Below are 25523 nucleotides of genomic sequence, written 5' to 3' on the forward strand. Positions count from 1 at the left end.
TCTTTTGTAGCACGATGTTTTAAAAAGTCTGAATTGACATTTTTTTAATTTAAGCATTTCTTTAAGAAATTTTTAAATGTTATTTTGCAAGTCTAGAAATTTTTTAATCCAGTACGTTTGATACTTTCTTAGTTTTGCCAACTGTTTTTTGTAGGACGAACTTTTGAGAAGTCAGGATTGACATTTTTTAAATTTAAGCATTTTTTTAAGAAATTTTGCAAGTCTAGAAATTTTTTAATCCAGTACGTTTGATACTTTCTTAGTCGCCCCAACTGTCTTTTATAGCACGATGTTTTGAAAAGTCTGGATTGACATTTTTTTAATTCAAGTATTTCTTTATTTTGCAAGTCTAGAAATTTTTTAATTCAGTACATCTGACACTTTCTTAGTCTCCCCAACTGTCTTTTGTAGCACGATGTTTTGATCTTTTGAAAAGTCTTTACTAAATATTATTTAACTGAAGAGTGAATTCCTTTATTCTTTAAAGTGCTTCTAAATCGAGACATTATTCACTAATTTACGGAGTAAATGCAAAAATGGGACTGATTTATTGATTTGAAATTTTGTTAAAATCGGTTTGCGAATTGATGTTGCCTTTCATAATTTTTTACACAGACCTCATTTTAAAAACTGCAGAGTGTTTTTTATTAAAAAAATCGATAATTGTTTTGATGCTGTGTAGTCACACAAAGCTTATTTTATAAAGAAAACTTGTAATTTTTTACTTTGTTTTGTTATTAAAAAGATTATTTAAGCAATATACTTAATGATACTACCCTTATTGTCGCATTATTAATAATAATAAATTATTTTCTTACCTGAGTTACGATTTAACACAACTCATTTAAGACTTCACTGTAAATGAAAATCGTACCTTGAACCACGAATATTTTGCTAATCGTAAAGAAATTTTTAAGGAATTTTGCTATATTTAATTAAACGCTTAATTAAAACTGATGTCAATAAGGACGTAGTTAGTGTTTTTATCTCCCTACCTTGGCCAAAAGGATGTGGAATTTTTTTAAATTGATGTGAATTTAGTAGGAAATGCATTTGATAGGTTTTTTGTTAAAAATTTAGGGAATTTAAGTCTTTAAGTTTATTTATCCTACACTTTGAGTTCCTGCGTTGGTTAAGTTTTAAGGGGAAATGCGAAAAAGTTACGATTTCTTTTATAAATATTTTATCTTTATTAATATGTATTACCAGTATTACCACATAGGTATTTTATTTTTTATTAATGAATTTGCGAACGCAGAACATTATTTGACTTATACAGGGTGCGCCAGAACTTTCGCCTCAGAGAAAAAACAGTAAGATACCAGGAATATGAAAAAAATTCTATCGATAAAAATTTCGAAGTTACCCGAGTTTAAATTTTGCACTTTGACTCTATTTATTTCTTTTGGAAAAATAATTTTCCAAGTTTTTTTCCAACAGGCTATTAGAAGAGGAAACCAGGAAGTCCTATTGCAACTCTGTTATGGCTTTTATTGTCAAAATTTTTGTACTTTTACTAAATAATTACAAAAAAACATATACAAAATTATCAGTGTCATTAAATAGACATAAAATTTGTCAAATGTTAAAAAATTTTGACAAATAGAAATTTTTAAACATTATATATCTCGTGCCATTTTAAACGCTACACCGGAAGAATCTTTGCTATTTTGCACAAAAAAAATATGAAAAGTGATTTTTTTACGAAATAGTTATTTGAAGCTACGTTTGGGAAAAAATTAAGTACTCCTACACTAATGTGTCAAAGGATTACGGAATAGAGAAATAAAATTGCTCAGTAGGGGAAACATTTTTGCAATTTGAGTCACCTGCTCGTTTCTGTGTACTCTCCTCGCTAACATAATGACATAGGTGTGTACCAGCACCGAATTCTGATTGGTCTATAAAAAACAATGAGTCTAAGTTAGTGGAAGTGACGTTACCGGAAATAAAAAAGTTAAAAGGATATATTGATGATACAGTTTTGAGTCAGCATCTTTCGATTCAAACTGGTTTTGTGACATTATTCTATTCTACTTCAAGAAGAACCTGTATATGTAATGCATGTTATTGTGACGTCGATAGTGTATTGAACCTTGGCTTGCGAGCTACATCTTCAGTTCATGACCCCTGCTTTCTTCCTTCTGTGCACTTATATCGTATTGTTGGTTTACGCAATACTCAATGACGTATAATTTCTTCGTAAAATGATTGATAATGATTTAAATTATTCATCTCAGTGATTATACAGTGAGAGAAAAAATGAGTCATGTTGTTTGCGGTGGTATTACGTTTGAAATCTAAAATTACTATTGTATTGTTGGGAAATTCGTATGAATAATATTAATAAACGTATAATTACTGCTGAGTAAAAAAACGCGAATTTTTTTAAAATTATAGCTTGAGTCGGCTAAGTGGGTCACATCTGACACCAGATGAGGCTTTACAAAGGGCTAGGATCGGTTTTGACGACCTTGGGGCGTCAGAGTCGTCAATTTTGTTCTCATTTCTTCCGTTTGTTCTCAATAACTTATTTTTAAAAATTCCAAAAATATCTTATGGTAATATGTTACAGCATCAAAGTTTGATTATAATGTTGAGATGCAATTCATTTGAGGTCGTCGTAGCGAAAATAGCGAATGTTTCATTCTGTAACATGTAGGGGATCGATCTATTTTTGTACCCTTGCCTTGGTCGTTTAAAACTTAGTTGTACAGAATTGAAATAGTTTCGCCATCCAATCAGCAGTTTAATTCTGGTGAATTTCAGCAATCCTCTTAAAACTTTGAAAAGTTGTTTGTTATTTAAATGTTTTGACGCAACTGAATCATATTGATAAAAGAGGATAATGCACTTGTTGTCCATTAATTGTTATTGATTTAGACTATCACTGAACTATGAAAAATTCATGCAACGATTAGAAATACAGTTCGGCCATCATGCAGATAACACGCCATATTTTACTTTAATTAGATTCGAATGATGTGTCTTTTATTTTTCATTTCTTTAGTCATAAACTAGAGTTGTCATAAACTGGTAATCGAGAGTTTTCGGCTTCGCGAGTTATGACCGTGGTGGCTCTTTAAAAAACGAAGATTTATCGTTTCATCCTCATTTTTATGCTCATTCGCTTTCAGTGGTAAAAATAACAACACAACACCTAAATAAATGCTCGATATGTCGACGTGTCGAGACGAACACACATAGATTTTCGGTTGGATGCAACACGCGCTGTCTACATCAACATCTGATCCAGACAGTGGTTTATGATACGGTTTCAGGCGTGCTTTTCTAATGGAAAAAAATTTACCGTTAGATTGGTTTTTGGCCAGTTGAAGCTCAACAACCACTCTCAAATAATAGAATTTTCAGAAATAGAAAATTAGTCACATTATTAGCGTTGACGTGGACAAGGGCCAGCTATTGTTTAAATAACACACAATTATACGCTGTAATTTGGTAATTATTAATTACACTAGTTTACACGATTTTTATACCTTAGTTAAAATTTTTTCAAAAAAAGTCAAGTAAAAACATCAGCCACGTCACGTTTAAGAAATATGTAATTAAAAATACAAAAATCGCCAAAAATGAGTTATTTTACTTTGTTTTTTTCTACTTTTTGGATCAGTTTTTTTTATAACAATCTAACAGTAATCTCTGAACATATTTTCATCTCAAAAATTTTTGTGCCAATCTTTGAAAACTCTTCACATCTTGATGAAAACGCTCGTCCTGTTTCGTCACTCTGTCTAAACTTTTAGAAAATAAGTCCAAATGCGAGTCATAGGAATATATTTTAAGACCCATTTAGTGATAATTTTCCAATAATTCAGCAACAATTTGAATTGCTTTGTGCATAAAACAGGAAAATAATCGTTCGTAACAAAAACGTGATAAAAAATTAACAATTATTTTTGTTTGATTAAAGGTATATTCAGCAAATTATTATTTGTAAACTAGTGTTATTTTTAACAACTTGTATACCTTGATAGTTATTAGCAAAATTGTTGTTCCTTTACTAAATAATTTTTAAAAAACATAAGATCATCAGTATCATTAAATAGACATAAAAAATGTCAAATGTCAAAAAATAAATGTCAACATTTTTTGACAGATAGAACAGTTTATCTAACAGCACAAAGCGGCAATATTGCACAATTTTCTTTTATTAAAAAACTATTTCACTCAGGTATGTTTCGTATCTAGGAAACCTTTTTGACTTTAATCGTTCAAATTTCACAGAACAAACAACATTGAAAATTGATTTTTTTGTTGCTACCGTTTCCAATAATTGAATATTACTTGGACATTTTCTGTATCCTAGGATATTTGCAATGTTGCAACATTGATAAATTTTCTTTTGAGGCAAGAAATGGTATCCTAACATCTTCAATAAAGTTTATTTCAATAGACTTTTTACACATTTTTTTAAGAACACCGTCAACAGTATCAAAATCTAGACTAGAAATTATTTTAAAACTGTTAATTATTATAAAAAGGAAAATCTATATCTTACTGATAAGAGCACAAATCCAATTTTGGTCTTCGAATTCATCTTTAATAAAAGATCACTTATAACGTGTGAGTTAACACGGGCGCCTTTTTTTTCATCATACTGTATATCTCGTGCTATTTTAAATGCTACACTGGAAGAATCTTTGTGACATATTGACAAATTTAGAGCCAAAAGACTACTATTTTGCACCAAAAAAAAATCATGAAAAGTGAATTTTTTTAGTGTCATTTTTAACAATTTGTATACCTATCAAGTGACAGTCCTGAAATTATTTATAATTATTGTTAATTTATTGGCCCAGTTCGAAACTTTTTTATGTTCTGAATTATTATCTTACTTTTTATTGGTCTCGTATCGCAATTTAGCTCCACCCATTTTACAAAACTCCAGTTACAGAATAATTGACACTTAGGGCCGGTTTGTAGAAAAAATCTTAATTCATTGGTGTAATTTTTTTGATCTAATCCCAATTTAGCGTCACAGTGACAACGTCGCAACTGCGTTTTTGAGTGAAAAAAGTCACAAACATTTGATTTCTGTGTCTGTATTGACAAAAGAACCAAAAGACTACGAAAAAACACTGAAAAGTAACAGAATAGCAATAGAAATAGCACGAAATATACAGGGTGCGCCAGAACTTGCGCGCCATAGAGAAGGTAAGATACCGGGAACATGGAAAAAATGTTAAAAAATTCTATGTTTAAAAATTTCGAAGTTATGAGAGTTTAAATTTTGCACTTTGACTCTATTTATTTCTATTAAAAAACCAAGTTTTTTTGCTACATGCTATTAGAAGAGGAAACAAGGAAGCTGTATCTTAAATTGTATCTCTGTTTAATGTTGTTTGTATTTTATTGGCAAAAAATTTACAAATTATCAGTATCATTAAATAGCCATAAAAAATGTCAAATGTCATAATTTCTTGACAGAATTTTTAAAACATTTTTTCCATGTTTTTTCTCTGAGGCTTGAGTTCTGACACACCTGTATTCACATTTTTTTATATTTCCCCGTAAAAGTTTGATTTGATTATCTATTTTATTGATATTTCAAGAAGCTATGTGAATTGTTTATTTTTCCTTATTTTCCCATAGACTGGTAAATTACTTGTTTTTGTATAAAAATATTGTAATGCGGTATATTGACTTGAAAATTTGAATTTGACCTCTAATACCCTCGTATTGACTAGTGTGGCAACTATATAAATTTTATTGTCTAGGGCTTTTTATTATTTTTGTTTGTTTATTCTCGAGTAGCACGCGATTTTATCAATTTTCAATCGGGTTTATTTGTGATTATTTGCGTTTTACTTTTACTTTTGACAACTGCATGTAAAGTGGATCACTAGTTTTGACAATGAATAAGTGTGAATAAACAAAGGTTGGTGGATATTTGATGTTCGTAAAGCAGTTACCTGCTTTAGGTAAACTTTCTTCTTTTCTGGGAATTTCATTGTGGAGCGAGGGGCAAAAATAATTTTCTGTGAGTTATATTACTTGATGACTTTCATAAATAATGTATAGGTTTTTGATTTTTTCCTAGTAGTTTTTCAAGATGTAAGATGGGATCAGTAGGTAGAGTGCAGTTTGTGACCGCTATGTTGATGTTGGTTCGGCTTTGTGAAGAATAATTGCGTAACATTTGTGCATGTGCAGTTGGACAAAGGACATTGCCTGGCAGTACGGTGGGTATCGTCGAGCCCCCCGTTGTATCCTAGGCTTGCGCTTTGTGAAACGCCGATCTCTACCGAGCGTTCTGTCGTATGCTAGAGGTATCGAGTGTAAGCTACTATGACTCCTAGGTCCTGGGATGTTAGGAATAAACGGGTATGAATGTGTAGGTCCCCTCGTAGGCATTTCCTTCGGTCCGTCCCTGAATCAACCGTGCGTTTTAGGGTAATTCCGTTCGGTTTAGTTTTAGTAGTAGGCTCGAAGGTTGGTTGGGACGGTGCAGTGCGGTACGAAGTGCGTATTTTTTTTTAGTTTCTTTTCTATCATTTTCACAACAACGTAGTGTGGCAGGCAATTTTGTGCAATTTTTCTTAGTGGTTTTAATTGTGCATTTCAATTTTGGTGTTGTTGTTGTTGTTGTTATTTTTAATAGGAGCCTCAAACTAATCATTTTTTAATGAAAAGTTTTTCAAATGGTGAGTTCGATGCCACTAGATAGGTTGTCGGCCCAGCTACTTATTGCTTTGTTTTGATTTTTCGAATGTCACTTGCTATATTTAATGCAATGATGTCCGGATGTTTGGATAGTGAAAACATCCGCCATGTTGCTTATGACATATCTCACGTCATTCCTAACGTTGCGCTTCCGCAATATCATGACGTCACATTATTAAATACCTGTGTTGATATGATGAGCTTGGCCGACACAGTTATCAATCATATTGATACAACTAAAGACCAAAACATTCTCTTTTGTTTTGATGTTATTGATTTTGTCTTAGTCTAATGATGCTGCTGAATTAAGCCAGATGTTATCTAAAAAGGGTTTCATTTTTTATTCGGAAGCAACCCTTTTTCTACCCCTCTTCCCGAAATTTATTTACATAATGGCAATAGCAAGGCAATGGCCAGGGGTCTAGGGACTAGGGAGGGTTTCGGAGTTGGTGCCTACGTGAGATTTTGTACGTAGTGCAGTCTGCCACCTATAGGGGGATCGTTTATTAAATAGTATCAGTGGGAGCTGGGAGAGACGGAGTCTGGGTGAATAACCCAGCCATCGAATTATAGACTCGCCATGGCCAGTATTGATTTAGTATTAAGTAGAAAAGATGCAGTCAATTCGATGAAAAATCCACCCTATATTAGCACCACCTGACCCACATGATGATTGTGTTGTTGTTGATCATCTCGCGCGAATGTAGATGTTGATTTGCGGCAGGTCGCGTATTTGCGTATGGGTGGTGGTACTGGTGGTGGTGGTGGTTCGGTTCTTTTATTTTGGTGGTCTTGGACGAGGTCTGACCAAACTACATCGTCCGTCTATAACCTTGATTCATCGCGTCAATGACCGAGAGTTCTACCTGTCCAAACATACCCAACCGACCGTACGATCCTACGATCTGAAGGATCAGACGATCACTAGGCGATGCACTCTCTTTTGTTTGCCTGGACAGGACATCTTTGGCAGGTCGGTGCATTGTTTGTGAAGACGATCACCTGCGCAGCTGTTCAACAGCTGGCTTTCGTCCATCTGCTTCCGCACATGTTGATATTATCTAACAACTTGACTATCGAACTTTTTATACATCATCTATACACGATTTCACCATTTTTATACCCAAACATCTTAACACTATTTCGAAACGAAACATTCTCCGATGATCCACACCACAAACATACGACCGCTGAGATTTCTTCAATTCACGTATCAAATATCCGAATATCACCACTAATGATACCATAAATAGAAATATCACTTAAAATTAGGAATGTTTTTGTTGATATCAATTTATGAGTTTGACCTCAATTCAATATTAGAATCGAAATATCAATAATATTTATGTTTCTCATGTTTTTATTTATGGTTTATTTCAATAAGAAAACTTTTTTCCAGAAACACCAAAAATATGTACAGGGTGTTTACAGTCTTGAGGTTGAAATTTAAATGAGATGATATTCACGGTAGAAGAAAAGTAATAATAATAAATTATTCATTTTACACTATTTGTTTGAGAACTGCTGCTTTGGCTGCAACAATGGCCATTGGTATCATTACCTTGTGTTTCACCGTAAATCATAATCACGACAACCAATTTATTATTTTAATATTTTTTGCCATACATGTTCATAAATATGGAGAAAAATTAAGAAAAACGAATCAAACCTATTCGCTGAAAGAGATTAAACAGAAGATCTTCGAATTTTGATAAAAACTAAAGCAAAAGCAAATCAAATGATGACAGTGTCAAATCTATGAAGTGACTTTTCTCTTTCATTATCATACGATTTTTTTTATTTGTTGCAACAATACAATTTTATGTTAACAAGGTAATAATTCCAGTGACCCTCAAACCATGTACCAATATTTTGGAGTTAAATAACATTCTGGCTAATAACAATTGTGTGAGTTTTTTTCTCGATTACAGTATTTCTGTACTTTTCTATTACTTGCTCAATTTTCAACTCAAAGACTGTAAACACCCTGTATAAATATCAGTACTTGTAGGTATATCCCCAAAACGAAAAATTAATTGAAATATATTTATCAATTTCTATAGCCGATTATCAGTACTAATAGATCCATGAATAAAAATATCAGAGTAGCTGGCGTTCAGTGACACTACAATCAAAATTAATTTTGATGTAGATATGATTCTAATTTTTTTTTTAATTAGATATGTTTTAAAATTTAGCTCAAAGTAATTTTTTTCTAACTCTGATACAAGTGTATGTTGAAATTTTGGAATTTACCTTAAAAATATATAAAAACAAGTCAAATAATGTTTAAAGAGGTAAAAACACATTGAAATATTAAAACACAAAAGGGAATAAATTTCGTAATGTAACAAAACAAAAAAAAAAACATTTTAAGCTTACCTTCTGTGACACTACAATAAGAATTAATTTTCTTCTTGCAAAGACAATATGTAAACACATTTATTTGTAATCATTCTCTAACTCTGACACAAATTAAGCTCAAAAATAACAAAACAAGAAACATTGAAGAAACATTAAAATAAACAAGGGATAAAAATTTGGTAATTAAACAAAAATACAAAGTTTGCTTTCAGTGGCACTAAAATCAGAATTTATTTTGTTGTAAATATGTAAACGTATTTGTAAGTCTTCTCTAATTCTGATACAATTATAGAAGTTTTCAAATATAGCTAAAAATATATATAACAAAATAAGTGAAAAAAAAGCATTAAAACATTGAAACAAATAATAATAATTTTATAATGTAACAAAACAAATTAATTTATAAAAGATGGCGTTCAGTGACACTACAATCAAAATTAATTTTGTTGTAGACATAATTCTAATATTTTTCTTAATTAGATAAGTTTTGAAATTTAGACCAAAACAGACAAAAAACTTATTAAAAAAACTTTGAAATATTAAAACAAGAAAGGGATAAAAATTACATAATGTAATAAAATTAAGAAAAAAATAAAGTGTAGGAGCCTTTTTTTATTTATTTTTAATGTTAAATAGAAAAAAATAGATTTAGAGCTTTAATAACCATTATTTTAATAAAAAACATTAACTTTGAATTCTGTATTAAAATCGAGCAAAATTGGATTTAAAATAGCTCAAATTGTTTTATTTTGGAAGAAAACTTTTATTCAAAACATTATTTGTGTTGAAATATTTTGATTCAGTTTAATTTCCTGCTTAAAATAAAGCCAAACCGCTTGAGAATATCACAAATTACTTTATTTCAGCCTAAAATTCGGATTGAAGCAATTATTTTTATAAAATACATTAATTCTGTATTAACATCGAGAAAAATTGAATTGAAAATAGCTCAAATTGCTTTATTTTAGAAGAAAACTCTTATTCAAGATAGTATTTAGTTGAAATACTTTGATTCAGGTTGATTCCCAACTTAAAATTATTATCAATATTAGGATTTATTGATATTTCCCAATTTAATAAATTCAAGAAAAGAAATCTCTGCAAAAATTAGAACCGAAATTTTAGGGCCTGTTTACAGAACATATAATTTTAATTTGCCATTAAGACGTTTGATAATGCAATGTAAATTACAACTTAATTGGAATTAATTTAATTGGCTTTCTGTAAATCGTACTTATTTTTGTTTTTTTCAATGGAATTTTAAAGAGAAAGTATTTTTTTGCCTACAAAAATTAATCTTTAATAGCAAGAGTAGACATAAAACGGTCTTATCATCAATAAATATTAGGATTTACTGATATTTTCGAATATCAAATCTAGTAAAATGGGAAAAATATCTGCAAATAAATATTAAAACAGTAGTTCCAAGGCAAGTTTAGTTGTAATTAAATTTTACTTCGCCATTGATTGAATTAGTTTATCCTGAATTCATATTTATTCACTTTCTGTAAATCGATCTATAAATTACTTTTTATTATTTTTATTTTATTATTAATTATGAGAGTTTAAATATTACACTTGACTGTATTTATTTCTGTTGAAAAAATAATTTTTCAAGTTTTTTTTTGTTAGAAGAGAAAACAAGGATCTGTATCCTAAATTGTAACTCTGTTTAATGTTATTTCTGGCTTTTATTGTCAAAAAAACACATACTAGATCATCAGTATCATAAAAAATAACTAATGTCAAAATTTTTTGATGGAGAATTTTTTTTCTATGTTCCTGGTATCTTATCTTACTTGAAATTTTTCTCTGGGGCGCGAGTTCTGACACACTTTGTATTTCGATTTTTGATGAGATTTGGACACGTTTTATCCATAAAAATATTGTTTACACTTAATAAATTATCCTGGCAAAGACGTGTCCCAGAATTTCAGTTTTAATATAAAATGTTTTACCAAAATAACCAAACATTTGGGCCGTTTTCTTGTTTTAAAAAACTAGACCTTGAAAAGGAAAAATGCGTTGAAAGTTCTAAGGTGAGGCACTCGGAGTTATAGTTTTCGATTGATTAATGTGAAGTTATAATATGACTTGTCGTAAAATAAGTCGATTTAAAACCAAAGGGTGTCATTAAGATTAGAAAGTTATTTCAAACAAATACAGGTTGTCTCATTTAGAATTTCACGAGTCAATAATTCAAAAATAATAACATTTTCCATTAAAGCACTTCGATAATGTATGCTGTGCATTGTTGACGTTGAAATAAACAACAAATACAGTTACTTTACCAGTCAAGATAGCCGTGACCATGAACCAAGGTTTTACTGAACACTGGTCAAAATTTTTTATGCAGCTCGGTAATTTTAATTTCTCTAACTTGGCATTAATAAATTGCTTCATTACTCGACCTAACTGCAGTAATTAGCAAAATTATATGTCACAATTAAACTAGTTTTAACTTTTCCTCGAGTCAGCTAATTATATTGGACAATGTTTAGTAACGGGAATTGAAAAACTCAAAATCAGTGTTTGTTTTGCAACTCTCCATAAAATCGGTGCCCAACAGCAAATAAAATTTTACGGCATAACTTCGCTAAAGAAAACCGTTATCTAATAATTCTTCCGTACTTACAAGTTATGTACTTCTTTGTTTGTACGTTAATAATTATCATTTTACCGATTGAGAAATTTATAAATTATTGTTCGTTGACAGTTTGATAGATCTGTGTCGACTTTTACTATTCATGGTGAAAAAATTCCATTTTCAATGGGTCATTGATTCAGAACGAGACAAACAACACCAATAAGGTCTTCATTTGCATACTTACATACTATTGCTATCTGTTTGTAGCATTTTCAAATTTCAAAATGAGTCAAAACAAATTTTTTTTGTCCATCGTCTGGGGCTAAATTTTGTGAATATTTGGATTACATCCAAGCACATAAAATTGCAATTCTGTTCCACCTCACGTTCGAGTTGGGTTCAAGGGCGTGTTGAGGAAATTAATCCATAAATAAACCACATGAATACTAATTATCTCTTGCGAAAATTTCATAACCGTACTTGAATTTACCTTCATTGAGGGCAATAAATCTAAGGTCATCTTCTAAAGTTGCATTTTTTTTGTTGCAGGGCAGTCAAAGCGTTTCAACAACTCCTCTATGTGTCTCCAAGTTTCCAAAGAGCTAACGAAGTCCATTTACGTCTTGGGTTGATGTTTAAAGCAACACAAGAGTACGAATCTGCCCTTAAACATTTACAATTAGCTCTAGTCGATAACAGTCCGTGTACGACACCAAAAAGTATCAGTGAGTATTAAAATGTCTTTTTGCAATCGACAAATCAGTTTCGCGGAAATAACGGTGCAAAATTTTAAAAATCATTCCACACGCACAAATGTGCCGTTAATTACTGATAATCTGGAATGATTTTCATGCATGTCGCATGTATTGTCTTGCAAGAATTCACAGAACTTTGTTGAGATTCAAAATTCACGTTTATTAACGTTTTTATCTGATTTGCGTGTAGGATGACCAGTTTAGTGTTTTCAGAAATTCATTTATCTCACTTTTAATTTTTTTTTCCTGCTATAGTGAGATCAGGGTGGTAGGTATTCAACTACCAATAATAAACACCTGCGCTATTTTCCTTACCTATTTAAATTTACATTGATTGTCGATATTTTTCCCAACAAAATTGACATTTTTTATTAATACTAACCCAACTGGGTCACAAATTTATTTACTCATGCGTTATATTAGGGTTATATTATCAGATAAAATGAAGTCGTCAAGGCTGTATGATAATTAAAAGGAGTCAGCTGTGATTTTGATTTAAATTGCTTGCGTGCCTATCAGAAATCAGCATTTAGGGAAATTGTGTCTCACATATGTGCTAACAATGATCGTGCATTCACAAATTATGATTAAATTCAAATTTAATTTGAAAAATCTTGTGGCTTCTACGCACGTTAAAAAAAATGAATGATGACGATTCTAGTACTCACCATTTATTATCTTTTCGGTAAACATTCTAATAATAGTATGAGCACGATAACCTTGCGAAAAAATGACGATCTAAACTAGGTCATCAACTTGATACAAAGTCGATACCACCGACGTCAGACATTTTCGAATTTTTATTATTATAATTTGGGTAATAATAATATTTAGTCAGTTTGCTGAGTGTGTTTACTGCGTGTATTTAACTTAAGTCTTTGCGCGTTTTTTTCTTTTTTCCCCATTGTTCTTGTGTAAACTTTGAAATTATTTCTTAAGTGTTGGTTAAATATCGTACAAATCCCAGTTTTAAGCAATTGCAAAACTGACCTGGGACAATAGCAAACGCATAGTCTTAGATTTAGCCTTGACATAGTTCCTTGTATACTTTTACCAACAGCAAAATATTCCGCAACGTGGCACGAAATTTAAACCTCTTCACGGTCAAAATACTGTGCAAAATTTAACCGGTTTTTAACAAAACTGCACCGGAAATCAAAACTCATTAGTCAATTTTCGCTAAAATATACACTCAAATACCTTGTCATTGTTTAACCGAGTGGATAATTATTCATTCTCTCGTGATTTAAGAGGAATGCTGGGGTTTACACGTGATTAATATCGACAGTCTATTTTTTTATGCATAAAGGAAATAATTTCATGCACACAGGTGCTTCGGTGGCCCTAATTTGAATTTATTTTTACATAATACAGGTGTTGGGTTTAAGCGGGTGTGTAAACGCTGAATAACTAACCAACTAACCCTAATTGTTATTTTTAATTAATTATAACTAAAGTAATGGTACTTAGGTGTATTTTTTGGATTTGAACAAAAAAGAGGTAAATTTGAAACGTTGTCTGTGCTTCATGTTAAATTATTTTAATTTAAAATTTGACATAGTTTTTGATGGTAATTTAAATGTCCCCTGTACTAAAAATAGTCTGTCTAGACTTGATTCGGCCATAAAATGAATAATTTGATTCAATCGAAACTCAAAAATAATTTATGGTTGTTTCAAACAACTGAAATAAAACCACCAGAAATATTTTTTTTTCAGATTAACATAAGTGTTGTAACTAATCTAATTGAATAATAACTATGTACACAAAGTGGCAGATTTGTCACCAAATATGTGTGTTTTAAATTGTATTTTATATAGACAATATAGTATTATACGTAACACAGGGCGACAAAAAAAGGGCATGTCGTGACAACTTGACTTATTTTCTATTTTGTTCGTCTCAGCACAATTTTTTTTTCAAAAAGTCCAAAAACTTTGAACTAAATAATTATTTTAAAAGATCTTGTATAAATAGGCCCAAAAACTTACTTATTTTCAGGGTTTTGAACTAAAAACGCACTTAATTTAAGAAATTTCGCCGAAAACAGACCAAAAATGATCGTTTTAGGACTGAATCAAAACAGAAACTCGCTTATTTCAAAATATTTTGAATTATGTTATTTTTTAATGTTTTTAGTGCGTTTTTTGTCAAAACAAGAAAAAAAAGGAAATCTGAAATTCGTTATTATTTCTTCTTCAATGAATTTACAGCGTGTTTCGCTGAGACACACAAAATTCCAAAGATATTGTCAAAAACAAAGAAGAAAAAATGAAAATTAATTTTTGTTGATTTCGATAGATTTAAAATGTTTTTACTGTGGAACTCCAAATTGAAAAAATCTTAAAATTTTTGTCAAAACAAAGTAAAGGAAATGCAAAATTAAGCCTCAAATGTGTTATTTATGCTTTTTTTTAATTCAAATAGTTTTTGTTATTAGAACAAAGAAGGTGACAGTGACCATTTTTAAGCAAAAACAAAGTCTTAAAACAAATACTTATATATAAAAATGCAATTTTAAGTAAGATTAACATGCATTTCTCCGATATGATTAGGAAACCACTTGGAATATTCTTTTAAATTTTATTTCGATTTACTTCGAAGTTCGCAAATATTAAATTTCAAATTGCATATTATTCTAAAGGACAAGTTCATCGCTTTAGAATGGTCTTTATTTAAAGAAAATCGGCATAATAGTTATTGAGTAATGTTTTTTTGAAGTCAAATCATTTTAAATTATAAATTAGAAAAAAAAAAATTAGTTCAAAGTTTTTGGACTTTTCGAAAAAAAAATTTGATTTGTCGCCCTGTATAATTACATTTTACGGATAATTATTTTGAAATAACTTTTAATAATTGKTTAGATAATGGTTTTAGGACTGAATCACCACGTTTTTAAAACAGAAACTCACTTGTTTCAAAATATTTTGCTTAAATAGAACAGAAATTCCTCGATCTAATTTAGAATTTTGCTATTTCAGACATTATTGAGCAATTTTTTAAGCCAAAAATTCAAAATATTTTGTCAAAACAGATCGATTAACCTCCAGGAAAGCAAAGAAAACAAAACTTTACACTCATTGCAAAACAAAGAATAAAAATTGCAAAATTAAGCTTAAAATATGTTGTTTTTTCATGTTTTTTAGCGCGTTTTTTGTCAAAACAACAAAAAAATTGAAGCAAATCTGAAATTCATTATTTTCTCTTACTTTAATGAATTTACAGCGTGTTTCACTGAGAAACATAAAATTCCAAAGATTTTGTCAAAACAAAGAAGAAAAAATGAAAATTAGTTCTGACGTGTGTAATTTTTGTTYATTTCGATAGATTTAAATGTTTTTTTACTGTGAAACTCCAAATTGAAAAAATCCAAAAGTTTTTGTCAAAACAAGGTGAAAAAAAAAGCAAAATTAAGCCTCAAATTTATGCTTTTTTTTAATTCAAACAGTTTTTGTTTATGCTAATTAAAACAAAGAAGGTGAAAGTGACTATTTTTAAGCAAACGCAAAGTTTTAAAACAAATTCTTTTATAAAAATGCAATTTTAAGTAAGATTATATGTTTGATTACTTGGCATATTCTTTTAAAAATTTGGATTTTAGCTAATAAAAAAAAAATACTCGTAGGTTTTTTTCTTAGATTATTTCGATTTACTTCGAACTTCTTCGAACACTGTTAAATTTCCATTCTAAAGGACAAGTTCATCGCTTTAGAATGGTCTTTATTTGAAGAAAATCAGCATAATAGTTAATAAGATGATTTTTTGAAGTTAAATTATTTTAAATTAATTTAAATTAGAAAAAATTTAATTAGTTCAAAGTTTTTGGATTTTTCGAAAAAAATTTAGTGCATTTGATTTGTCGCCCCGTTCACGGATAATTATTTTGAAATAACTTTTAATAATTGGTTACTAAATTTATAAATCGTTTTGAAATAGTTTGGTGACAGTCTTAAAACAAATCTAGTTATTAGTGACTAAAAGCGAAATAAATTCGATAATTGCGGTTTGATTGTTTTTGAAAAATGTGTGTTTTTGTTTCAGTAAAATTTCATATTGCTCATTTATTTGAAGTGCAAGGGAAAGTAAAGGGAGCGAAGGACCGATATGAGTTACTCCTGCGTGACAAAACAATTACTCAGACTCTTCGCGCTGACATTTTTCGCCAATTAGGTAAAAAAATGTGTTGGTTTGAATAATTTTCAAATGCAAGGCTTCAGGTTGGTTGTATCACTGTCATGATTCTTTGGGCGATAAAAACCAAAGGATACCTTTAGCAATCCATTGTTTGCAACGAGCACATGAGGCTGACCAATTTTCCGGTCAAACTCTCTATCTTCTTGGCCGATGCTACGCTAGTATAGGAAAAGTCCACGATGCTTTTATCGCTTATCGAAACTCGGTGGAAAAATCGGAAGGCAACGCCGATACTTGGTGCTCCATAGGGTAGATAAATGCAAAGTCTGGTGTGGCATTTTTGTTTTTTTTTTAATTTTATTTTCAGAGTGCTTTATCAGCAGCAGAGTCAGCCTATGGACGCATTGCAAGCCTACATATGTGCAGTACAATTAGATAAATGCCATTCAGCTGCTTGGGCTAATTTGGGAATTTTGTATGAAAGCTGTGGACAAGCTCGGGACGCTTACGCTTGCTATTTGAATTCAAATCGAGGATTATCGAATAGGAATTCAACCGAGGATACTTTTCTTCCCTCGAAACTACCACGGTTTTCGACGGTGGGAATGAACCCACATTTGTCGCAAAGAATCAACTTTCTTCAGTCGAATTTAGCAAACGCACCAATGCCTAGCGCGACGAGCCAGTAAGTTTTTTTTTTAAAAATTAAATTCTTTTTGATTAGCGATTACGAGAGGTTTTCTCGCTTGCAAAGTCTTTCTGACCGACACTGATCATGCGCTAAATTATCGAGATTGGTGGAACTGGTCCTATGTTGAGAAAGATAGATGATTTGGGAAAATCGAGCTGCATAAAGCGATTACATTATTTCCCGGGTCGCGAAATGAAATTGACTGGGGGAATAAAAAATTCGTTTCATGGATTTAAACTTTATTATTTCTCATAGGTCAAACGTCCTGTTTAGTTTAACGGATTCGCATACACATTATTCTTCCGTTATTGCCGGGTTAACTGCCTTTGTTAATTACATTGGACAAGTTGAGCTGCTTCCGCAGGCGGACGAACTTTTATTGTCTCCAGATTTACTCTTTATATTGCTAGTTCTGTTATGTTGGCAATTTTAATTTTAGAAATAAAGTTTTTGCTCGTAATTTTGTATTTTTCTGGAGAATAACGAAGGGGGGCAAAGACGAGAGGGATTGAAGTGAAAAAAAAACTTAAGAGATAAAACTTGAAATAATTGGAAAAACAAAAAAAAAACTGAAAATATGTTTATAAAATAATCAGAAAAGCTTCAAATAATATCTATCACAAATTGTTCTGTCGGTATATGTGACGCCTGAAGCGTTTAAAAAAAGAAAAAACTTGAAGTAAAAAATAAAGCACTTCCAAAAAAAATATATTATGTAGGTTTAGTTGATATAACTATAAAACATGACAATAGGGAAATATCTGACCTTGAATGTTGCCACTACATTGGAACCTATATTATTTAAAAAAAATATCAAATAAATTCAACTCTACCATTGTCCCTCCTGATGGTGTTATCTTGGTTGGTGAAACACGTGTCGGCTGCCAAATTTTCGATAAATTACGCCGTAAGACATAAAAATCGTAAAACTTCGGAATCCAGGGTTTTTGAATGAATTTTAGTAAAGCCTTTTCGATAGCATTATTAAAAGCCGAAATAAAAAAGTTATATGATATGAAAAAAAATGTTAACAGTAAAGATTTCAGTTTTATTCACAATAAATGATATTTGTATAGTAACTTTAATGTTAATTTATAATTATTTCGTAAAAAATAACAAGTTTACAAAAAAAAATAAGGCAAATTTTTGTAAACAGTATTTATTTCGGACCAAAGATACAAATAAATTGGTAAATTATAGCATTAATAGAAATAAGACGAGATGAGTAATGATAGTAGTCATTGTTCGTATACAGGATGTGTCAGAACTCGCGCCCCAGAGAAAAATTTTAAGTAAGATAAGATACCAGGAACATGGAAAAAGTGTTTACAAAATTGTAACTGTCAAAAAAATTTGACATTTATTTTTTGATATTTGACATTCTTTTTGTCTATTTAATGATACTGATGATCTTATATATGTTTTTTATAATTATTTAATAAAAGTACGAAAATTTTGCCAATAAAAGCCACAAATAACATTAAATTTAGGATAAAGCTTCCTTGTTTCTCTTTTAATAGCCTGTAACATAAAAACTTGGAAAATTGCTTTTCCAACAAAAGTAAATAGTCAAAGTACAAAATTTAAACTCTCATAACTTTTTATAGACAAAATTTTTTCAACAGTTTTCTATGTTCCTGGTACCGTACCTTTCTCTGGGGCTTCTGTCACACCCTGTATAATCGCTTTTTCTGTATGATTTTAATTTTTTTATTAACAGTTAAAATTAGTAGTTAGTTTATCAATAAAAAAATATGTTTTTCTCCTAGAATGAATCGAGAATAAAAATAAATAAAGCTTAGAGAAAAGATATTTAAAAAGTAAACTCTTTCTATCAAAATATTGCAGCATTTACAACTAAACTGTTTCCATTGTGGTTAAAAAAATGCATAATACAAAAAAGCTATTGGAACGAAGCTGCCGGGAAAAAAAATATATACAGAAAATGAAACATTAATAAGACCTCGAAAAAAATAAATTTCCAACATCTATCATTACCCTGATGGTGTCATCTTTTATGTCGAAACACGTGTTTCGCAGAAATTTGAATCCAATTAACTACAATAAGATAGTTTTCGATGACAAGATCAAGTATGAACTTTTCTCTTATTTATTACGATATTCGCCATTAAATTGTTATGAAAAAGCTTTTTTCTCTTTTATATTTTAAAGGAATTTTTCTAGATGAAGAAATAACCTAATAATAAATATTTGAAAACGATAAATCAGATGTATCGAAAAACATGTTAAAAAAATTGAGGGGTCACCTTGATTGACGAAACACGTGTCGGCTGTCAAAATTTCCCAGGACTTTGAATCAAATGAACTACTATGAGAAACTAATATGAGTTATTGTTAGTAGTGATAGTATTTTTTGATGATAAGATAAGGTGTGAATTTTTATAAATTATGTAAAAATGTAGTAATATCGATGAAGATAAAATTTCGCGTTGTTTGAGCAGTTGACAAATGCTCTGTTGTTAGTTATTTTGAATTTTTTTTTAAATGAATTAGTATCACAACTGGTGAATGTCGTTTTGCTGACCATGTAAAAAGAAAAAAAGAAAATTGCGAGAATTGTCCCTTATGTAGGAAAATAACCTTGTAGGCGTCGACAATTGCTCTCCATAGAAGAAGCGTGGAATCTCCCGATATCGGCTGAAATGTCATCAAGGCAACAACAACAAAACAGTTCGCAGCAATCGAAAACCACCACTCAGTCGTATCAAAAACCCTACAGTCAAGGTTCGACCCCACAAGGCCCGCCACCCCCTTACCCGTCCCCGGGCGGCGGCTCCGTAAAACAATTCAAAACCGAAGTAGTCGAACAAAAACCCACACCTCAACCTCAAACTCACCCCTTCACTCTCACTCAACAACAACTCCAAATGTTGAATTATTTTCAACAAAACATTAACAATCTAACGCCTGCCCAAGAAGTGAGTCACACAAAATGACCACAACGCCGAAAATTGGCAATTTTTTCCGTAGAATATGAGACTGCAACTGCAACATCAACACCGGTTGATGCAACAACACCAACAACAGTTGAGACACCAAAGACAAGCCCAGCCCCCACGACAGGGATCCACGCCGCCTGCCTACAACGGTAACTTCCAAGGGGATCCTCCCACGTTGAATCCTCCAAAAAATCTCTCGCCCTCCTCCAATGGGGAAAAACTAGTCCAACCAACACCAAATGTCATCCCGAGTTGTGCGAGAGATATCACAATGCCCGTTTCGGGACAACATTCAGCTGACATGGATGTCAGCGAGGAGGAATTAAAAGACTTCCTCTCCCAGAAGGATCTAGCAACGACGTTGGCCGAAAACCTCCTCAAACACTTTGGCTCCGATGATATTGACATCAAAGAGGAACAGGAACAAAATGGTGAGTCAAAATTTAACTCATATTTTCCATGAAACGCGATATTTAATTCTTGTGTATGATTGTTTAAAATAGCACGATTATCACTCGGCTTTGATTTCAAATCGCGTCATTTTCAATTCAAAGGTGTAGTCGACTAGTTCAGTGTTTCATTTTAGAAAATATTTTATCATCCGGACCCTTTTCTCCATCAAATTTAGATTCATCGAAACCGGAAATCGATACGAAACGACGGATCAAATCGCCACCACAGGATAGTATCCTAACTATCAAATCGGAACCTCCTTGGGAAGTGGATTCTTTGCATTCTGTTGAAAAACGACCGGAAATCGAATACACAATCGACATGGACGCGAAAACAATCCTAAGACTGTGCAAGTGAGTTCGATTTATAGTCCAGTCAGTAGGGAGTTTTGCCCCACAAAAGGTGGGGTAGTCGTAAATTTTTTAATATGTTGTTAAATTTGACAAATAATCCAAGTTTTCGACCTTGGGGGAGGACCGCTCGAGCCGCCATCTTGGATGAAAGGTACGAAAAATAGGTTTTTCCAAAATAACTCCGCAGTGGTTGATTCTACGGTAAAAGTTAAAGAAGACAAAATTTCTCACATTTTTTGTATTAACATTTTTTTTTGTATCGAGTTACAGCGGCGGAAATATGAACATTTTTCCCAAATAATAGTAAAACTCCCCATTTTCGACGAAAGAATTTTGTAAGAACAAATTACACTTGTTTTTAATGTTTTTTCCGCACCACAAAAATTATACAGCGATATCTATTTTACACTGATTTTTCTTGTTACATATAGGATTATTCATAAATAAGGCTCGGATTATATGCAAAATGCATATTTGTTATTAAGAGGTATATCAACAAAAAAAACTAATGTTTTTTGATTAAAATAAGCTAATCAAAATTGGCAACTTTGTGCATATTTTAGGAAATAATGCATATTTATGTGCATATTTTCTTCAAGTCAGTTCATTTTAAAAATTGGCCAGTTTAAGAAAAATTATCCGATTAAAAAATATGTTAAAGAGAAAACAACCAGTAATTCGTAAGCCAAACTCAAAAAATTAGTACCCTGCTGAGTGTTTTCTTTTTAAATTCGTTTTATACAGGGTGAATATGTAGTTAAAAACCAAACGGTTTTTTTTTATTTATTTGCCTCTGGAAAATAACAATTGATATAAAATAAAGTAATATAAAAAATCTGTTCGTATTTTCAAAACGAAATTTTGTTTTGCTTTCAGTTATGCGATTTTTTTGACAAAATTGTAATTTACGTAATTTTTTTAAAATTAATAAAAAGTAGATAGTCTCTAACACAGTTGTTTTTGGGAGAGTATACAAAACATTTTTTAGTGGGTTGCCATTTAAAAAAATTAAAATTTTTGTATAACTCAAAAACAAAACAAAAATCGAAAAATTTAATTCTTGATAAAACATTTAATTCATCAATTAGTTTTTAAAAAAATAAATAGTTTAAACAAAAAATGTTTGGTTCCATACTTTTTATTCACCTGGTATAAAACGAATAAATCCTTCTATGTGGATAAGTAGTTGCATGCAAATGAATTTTAGCAAATTTGTTTAAAGTGATGTAATCTGAAAATAGAAACTTCAGTGTACTCGAGGATAAAAAATTATTTCAACTTTGATTTTTTATTGTTAAAAGTTTTGCATAACGATGCATATTTGGCATATATTCGAGCATATTTCTTAATATTTCGTGATATTTTTGTTAAAATACGTGCATTTATATGCGCATATTTTACGGATTTTTCGTGCATATTTGTTATTAAGAGATATATCAACGAAATTATAAGTTTTCTATGCATATCTGATGTTTTTTAATTAAAATAGGCCAATTAAAAAATGCATATTTTGCATATTTTGGCAACGTCGTGCATATTTTAGGAAATATTGCATATTTGTGCATATTTTCCTCAAATCACTTTCTCAGTTCAAGTTAAAAATTAGACAGTTTAAGAAAAAAGATCCGATTACAAAATATGTTAAAGAAAAAAATTGTTTAAAAGATTACCATACTATTAATATTTTTTTCTTAAATAAAACGGTTTTTTATTTATTGTTTTACAAAGATATGCATTTTATAAATGTACAAAAATATTTATTAAAAATGTTACAATTTATGTTAAAAAAATTATAAACTTTATCTGTTGTCAAAACTTTCTTCTACCGGCCAAGGGGTGGTACGTTTAAACAATTAATTAAAATAAAAAATATCTCGGCATCGCTTCTTTACAACCTTTAAACATTCATCAATTTATAAAAAAAAAAACGAGTAGTTTATTAAAAAAAAAAAATACTTGTACTTAAATCAGACATTTTTTTAACAAAAAGTGTTGAGTTTACAAAAAAATTCTTGTAACAAGCTCGTTGTCTAGAAAAAAATTGTGCTAGATTTCCATTAAAAAAAATTGTTAGTATGTTTATCTCGTAAGTATAAACAATAATTGATATTCAATTTTTTTTTTTTTGGAATAGCAATTTTATAGCCATTGTACACCTATAATTTTTTTGTCAAGAAAATTCGCCAAAAAATATTAAGCGTTTCCAGACTTCCCAGAAAAAAAAACAAATTTCCATACCCACGTTTCGAGGGCTGAATAATTCTTATCAGTAGAGATATTGACACGAGTTATTAAAATTAACACCATTTTATAGGTCATATTTATGAATAACCCTATACAGGGTGCCCCAGAGTAAAATTTCAAGTAAGAGAAGATACCAGGAACAGGAAAAAAATGTTTAAAAAATTTTATCTGTCAAAAAATTTTGACATTTATTTTTTGACATTTGACATTTTTTTATGTCAATTTCATGATACTGATGATCTTGTATATGTTTTTTTACAATTATTTAGTAAAGGTAGAAAAAAATTGTCAATAAAAGCCACAAATAACATTGAACAGAGTTACAATTTAGGATACAGCTTCCTTGTTTCCTCTTTCAATAGCCTATAGCAAAAAAACTTGGAAAATTATTTTTCCAACAGAAATAAATAGAAAATTTAAACTCTCATAACTTCGAAAATTTTATAGATAAAATGTTTTTAACATTTTTTCCATGTTCCTGGTATCTTACCTTATAGGGCATTTTTTTTATGGGGCTCAAGTTCTGGCACACTCTGTATGTAACAAGAAAAATCAGTGTCATTTGAAATAGATATCGGCTGTATAAAAACATTAAAAACAAGTGTAATTTGTTCTTACGAGATTTTTTGCTATTTTTCTGGGAAAAATGTTCATCTTTCTTTAACAAATCTGAACACTTTTGTCGTAAAATCAACCGCTGCGGAGTTATTTTGGAAAAATCGATTTTTCATACCTTTCATCCAAGATGGCGGCTCTAGCGGTCCTGCCCCAAAATCGAAAACTTGGATTTTTCTCAAGGCTTAAATCTTAACAACATATTAAAAAATTACTACAACCCCACCTTTTGTAGGGCAAAGGCCTTTTTTGGCCCCTACTGACTGGACTATTAACCCCTATTTTTTTTTTTTATTGAAATTTTCCCCGGTTTAGAGGTGAAGGCATCAAGGGTGAAATAAGTAACTCGTTAATATCAGATCGAGCGCCTCCCCCTTCACCCCCCGATCCCCCAGCAATAAAACTAAACCATCAACAGTTACTTCCGCCCACGCCTTCGGTCTACTTAGATAACAAAAAACACGCATTTAGTCCCCAATTACAAGAGTTTTGTCTCAAACACCCTATAGCTGTAGTAAGAGGATTAGCTTCAGCGCTGAAGCTTGATTTGGGGTTATTTTCAACTAAAACTTTAGTTGAGGCTAATCCTGACCACAGTGTCGAAGTTAGGACACAAATACAACAACCATCGGACGAAAACTGGGACCCCCAGTCTGGGAAAAAGGTCTGGGCGTGTATCTCGCATAGGTCACATACGACCATTGCAAGATATGCGCAGTACCAAGCCTCCAGTTTTAAAGAAAGTTTAAAGGTAAAATCAGATAGGTAATTTGTGTTTAAAAATAAGGGAGTAATTGCAGGAAGAGAGAGATAAGGCCACTAGTGGCTTGTCCGACTCGGATTCAAAGGACTCGGTGAATTTTCCCAAGAGGAGGCGGCTTTGCAATATACCGCCCTCGGCCAACACGAAGGGCTGCAATCAGCCCAAAATGTTGAAGTAAGTAAAAAATTCATTTTTGTGCGCTTTACTAAATTTTTTTATTAATCATTGGGAGAAGGTAACAAATAGAATATTTCACGACTTGTGACTTAAACCAGGTTTCAACAACTTTTGTCCACGCCCAAAATCTTCGTTTTTTATAAATACTGTTGACTTTTTTCGTGATTTTGTATCTGTTTGAGTAATTTGTGTTCTATAATGCAAAATGCAAAACAAAGCAATGCAAGAAAATTACGAGATTTTTGTTTTGTTTTTGATCAAATTGGAAATATGCAGTGAGAAAAAAAACATTTTTGTTGATTAAATAACTTATTATTCCGATTCATTAGAGAAAAGTTAATTTTTCTCTTGTTTTGTAAATAAACCAAAAAAGGAAAATGCCAAGTAAGATAAGAAACTAGGAACATGGAAAAAATGTTTACAAAATTCTATATGTCAAAAAATTTTGACATTTATTTGACATGTTTTATGTCTATTTAATGATACTGATACAGGGTGTTTTGTTTTTATTGTTACAAATTTAAACATGTGATAGAATATTCAATTTTAAAACAAAAGTTTCCTATGAACAAAAAATGTTATCTAAGCGAGTTACAAGGCCGTGAACTAGGACTTTTTTTATGAGAATGAATATTATTTGGCGAGGCGAAGGCCGAGCCAAATAATCATTCGAATAAAAAAAAAGATAGTTCACGGCCATGTGGCATACAAAATTTTGTGTGGAACTGTAAAAAATTACCAAA

General features: G+C 30.9%; 1 protein-coding gene across 5 annotated transcripts in view; it reads left to right on the plus strand.

Moving 5' to 3' along the window:
- The window catches only part of LOC123006112 (lysine-specific demethylase 6A), a 31234-nt gene that overhangs the window by 1991 nt on the left and 3720 nt on the right, over positions 1-25523 (plus strand). The window contains exons 1-10 of one of the 5 annotated variants that reach the window (XM_044400314.1): positions 6380-6483; positions 12185-12360; positions 16432-16560; positions 16608-16833; positions 16892-17209; positions 19824-20154; positions 20207-20606; positions 20762-20981; positions 24156-24591; positions 24641-24777. In XM_044400314.1, coding sequence (XP_044256249.1) covers positions 12267-12360; positions 16432-16560; positions 16608-16833; positions 16892-17209; positions 19824-20154; positions 20207-20606; positions 20762-20981; positions 24156-24591; positions 24641-24777 — 2291 coding nt within the window. In that variant the 5' untranslated portion in view covers positions 6380-6483; positions 12185-12266. Of the gene's footprint in view, positions 1-6379; positions 6666-7376; positions 7658-12184; positions 12361-16431; positions 16561-16607; positions 16834-16891; positions 17210-19823; positions 20155-20206; positions 20607-20761; positions 20982-24155; positions 24592-24640; positions 24778-25523 lie in introns of those variants that run through there. The other 4 variants (XM_044400313.1, XM_044400312.1, XM_044400310.1 and 1 more) reach the window with 4 other exon arrangements.

Source organism: Tribolium madens, unplaced genomic scaffold, assembly GCF_015345945.1.
Source record: "Tribolium madens isolate multiple individuals breed KSU strain unplaced genomic scaffold, Tmad_KSU_1.1 Scaffold_2;HRSCAF=44;Tcas5.2_LGX, whole genome shotgun sequence".
NCBI lineage: Eukaryota > Metazoa > Arthropoda > Insecta > Coleoptera > Tenebrionidae > Tribolium > Tribolium madens.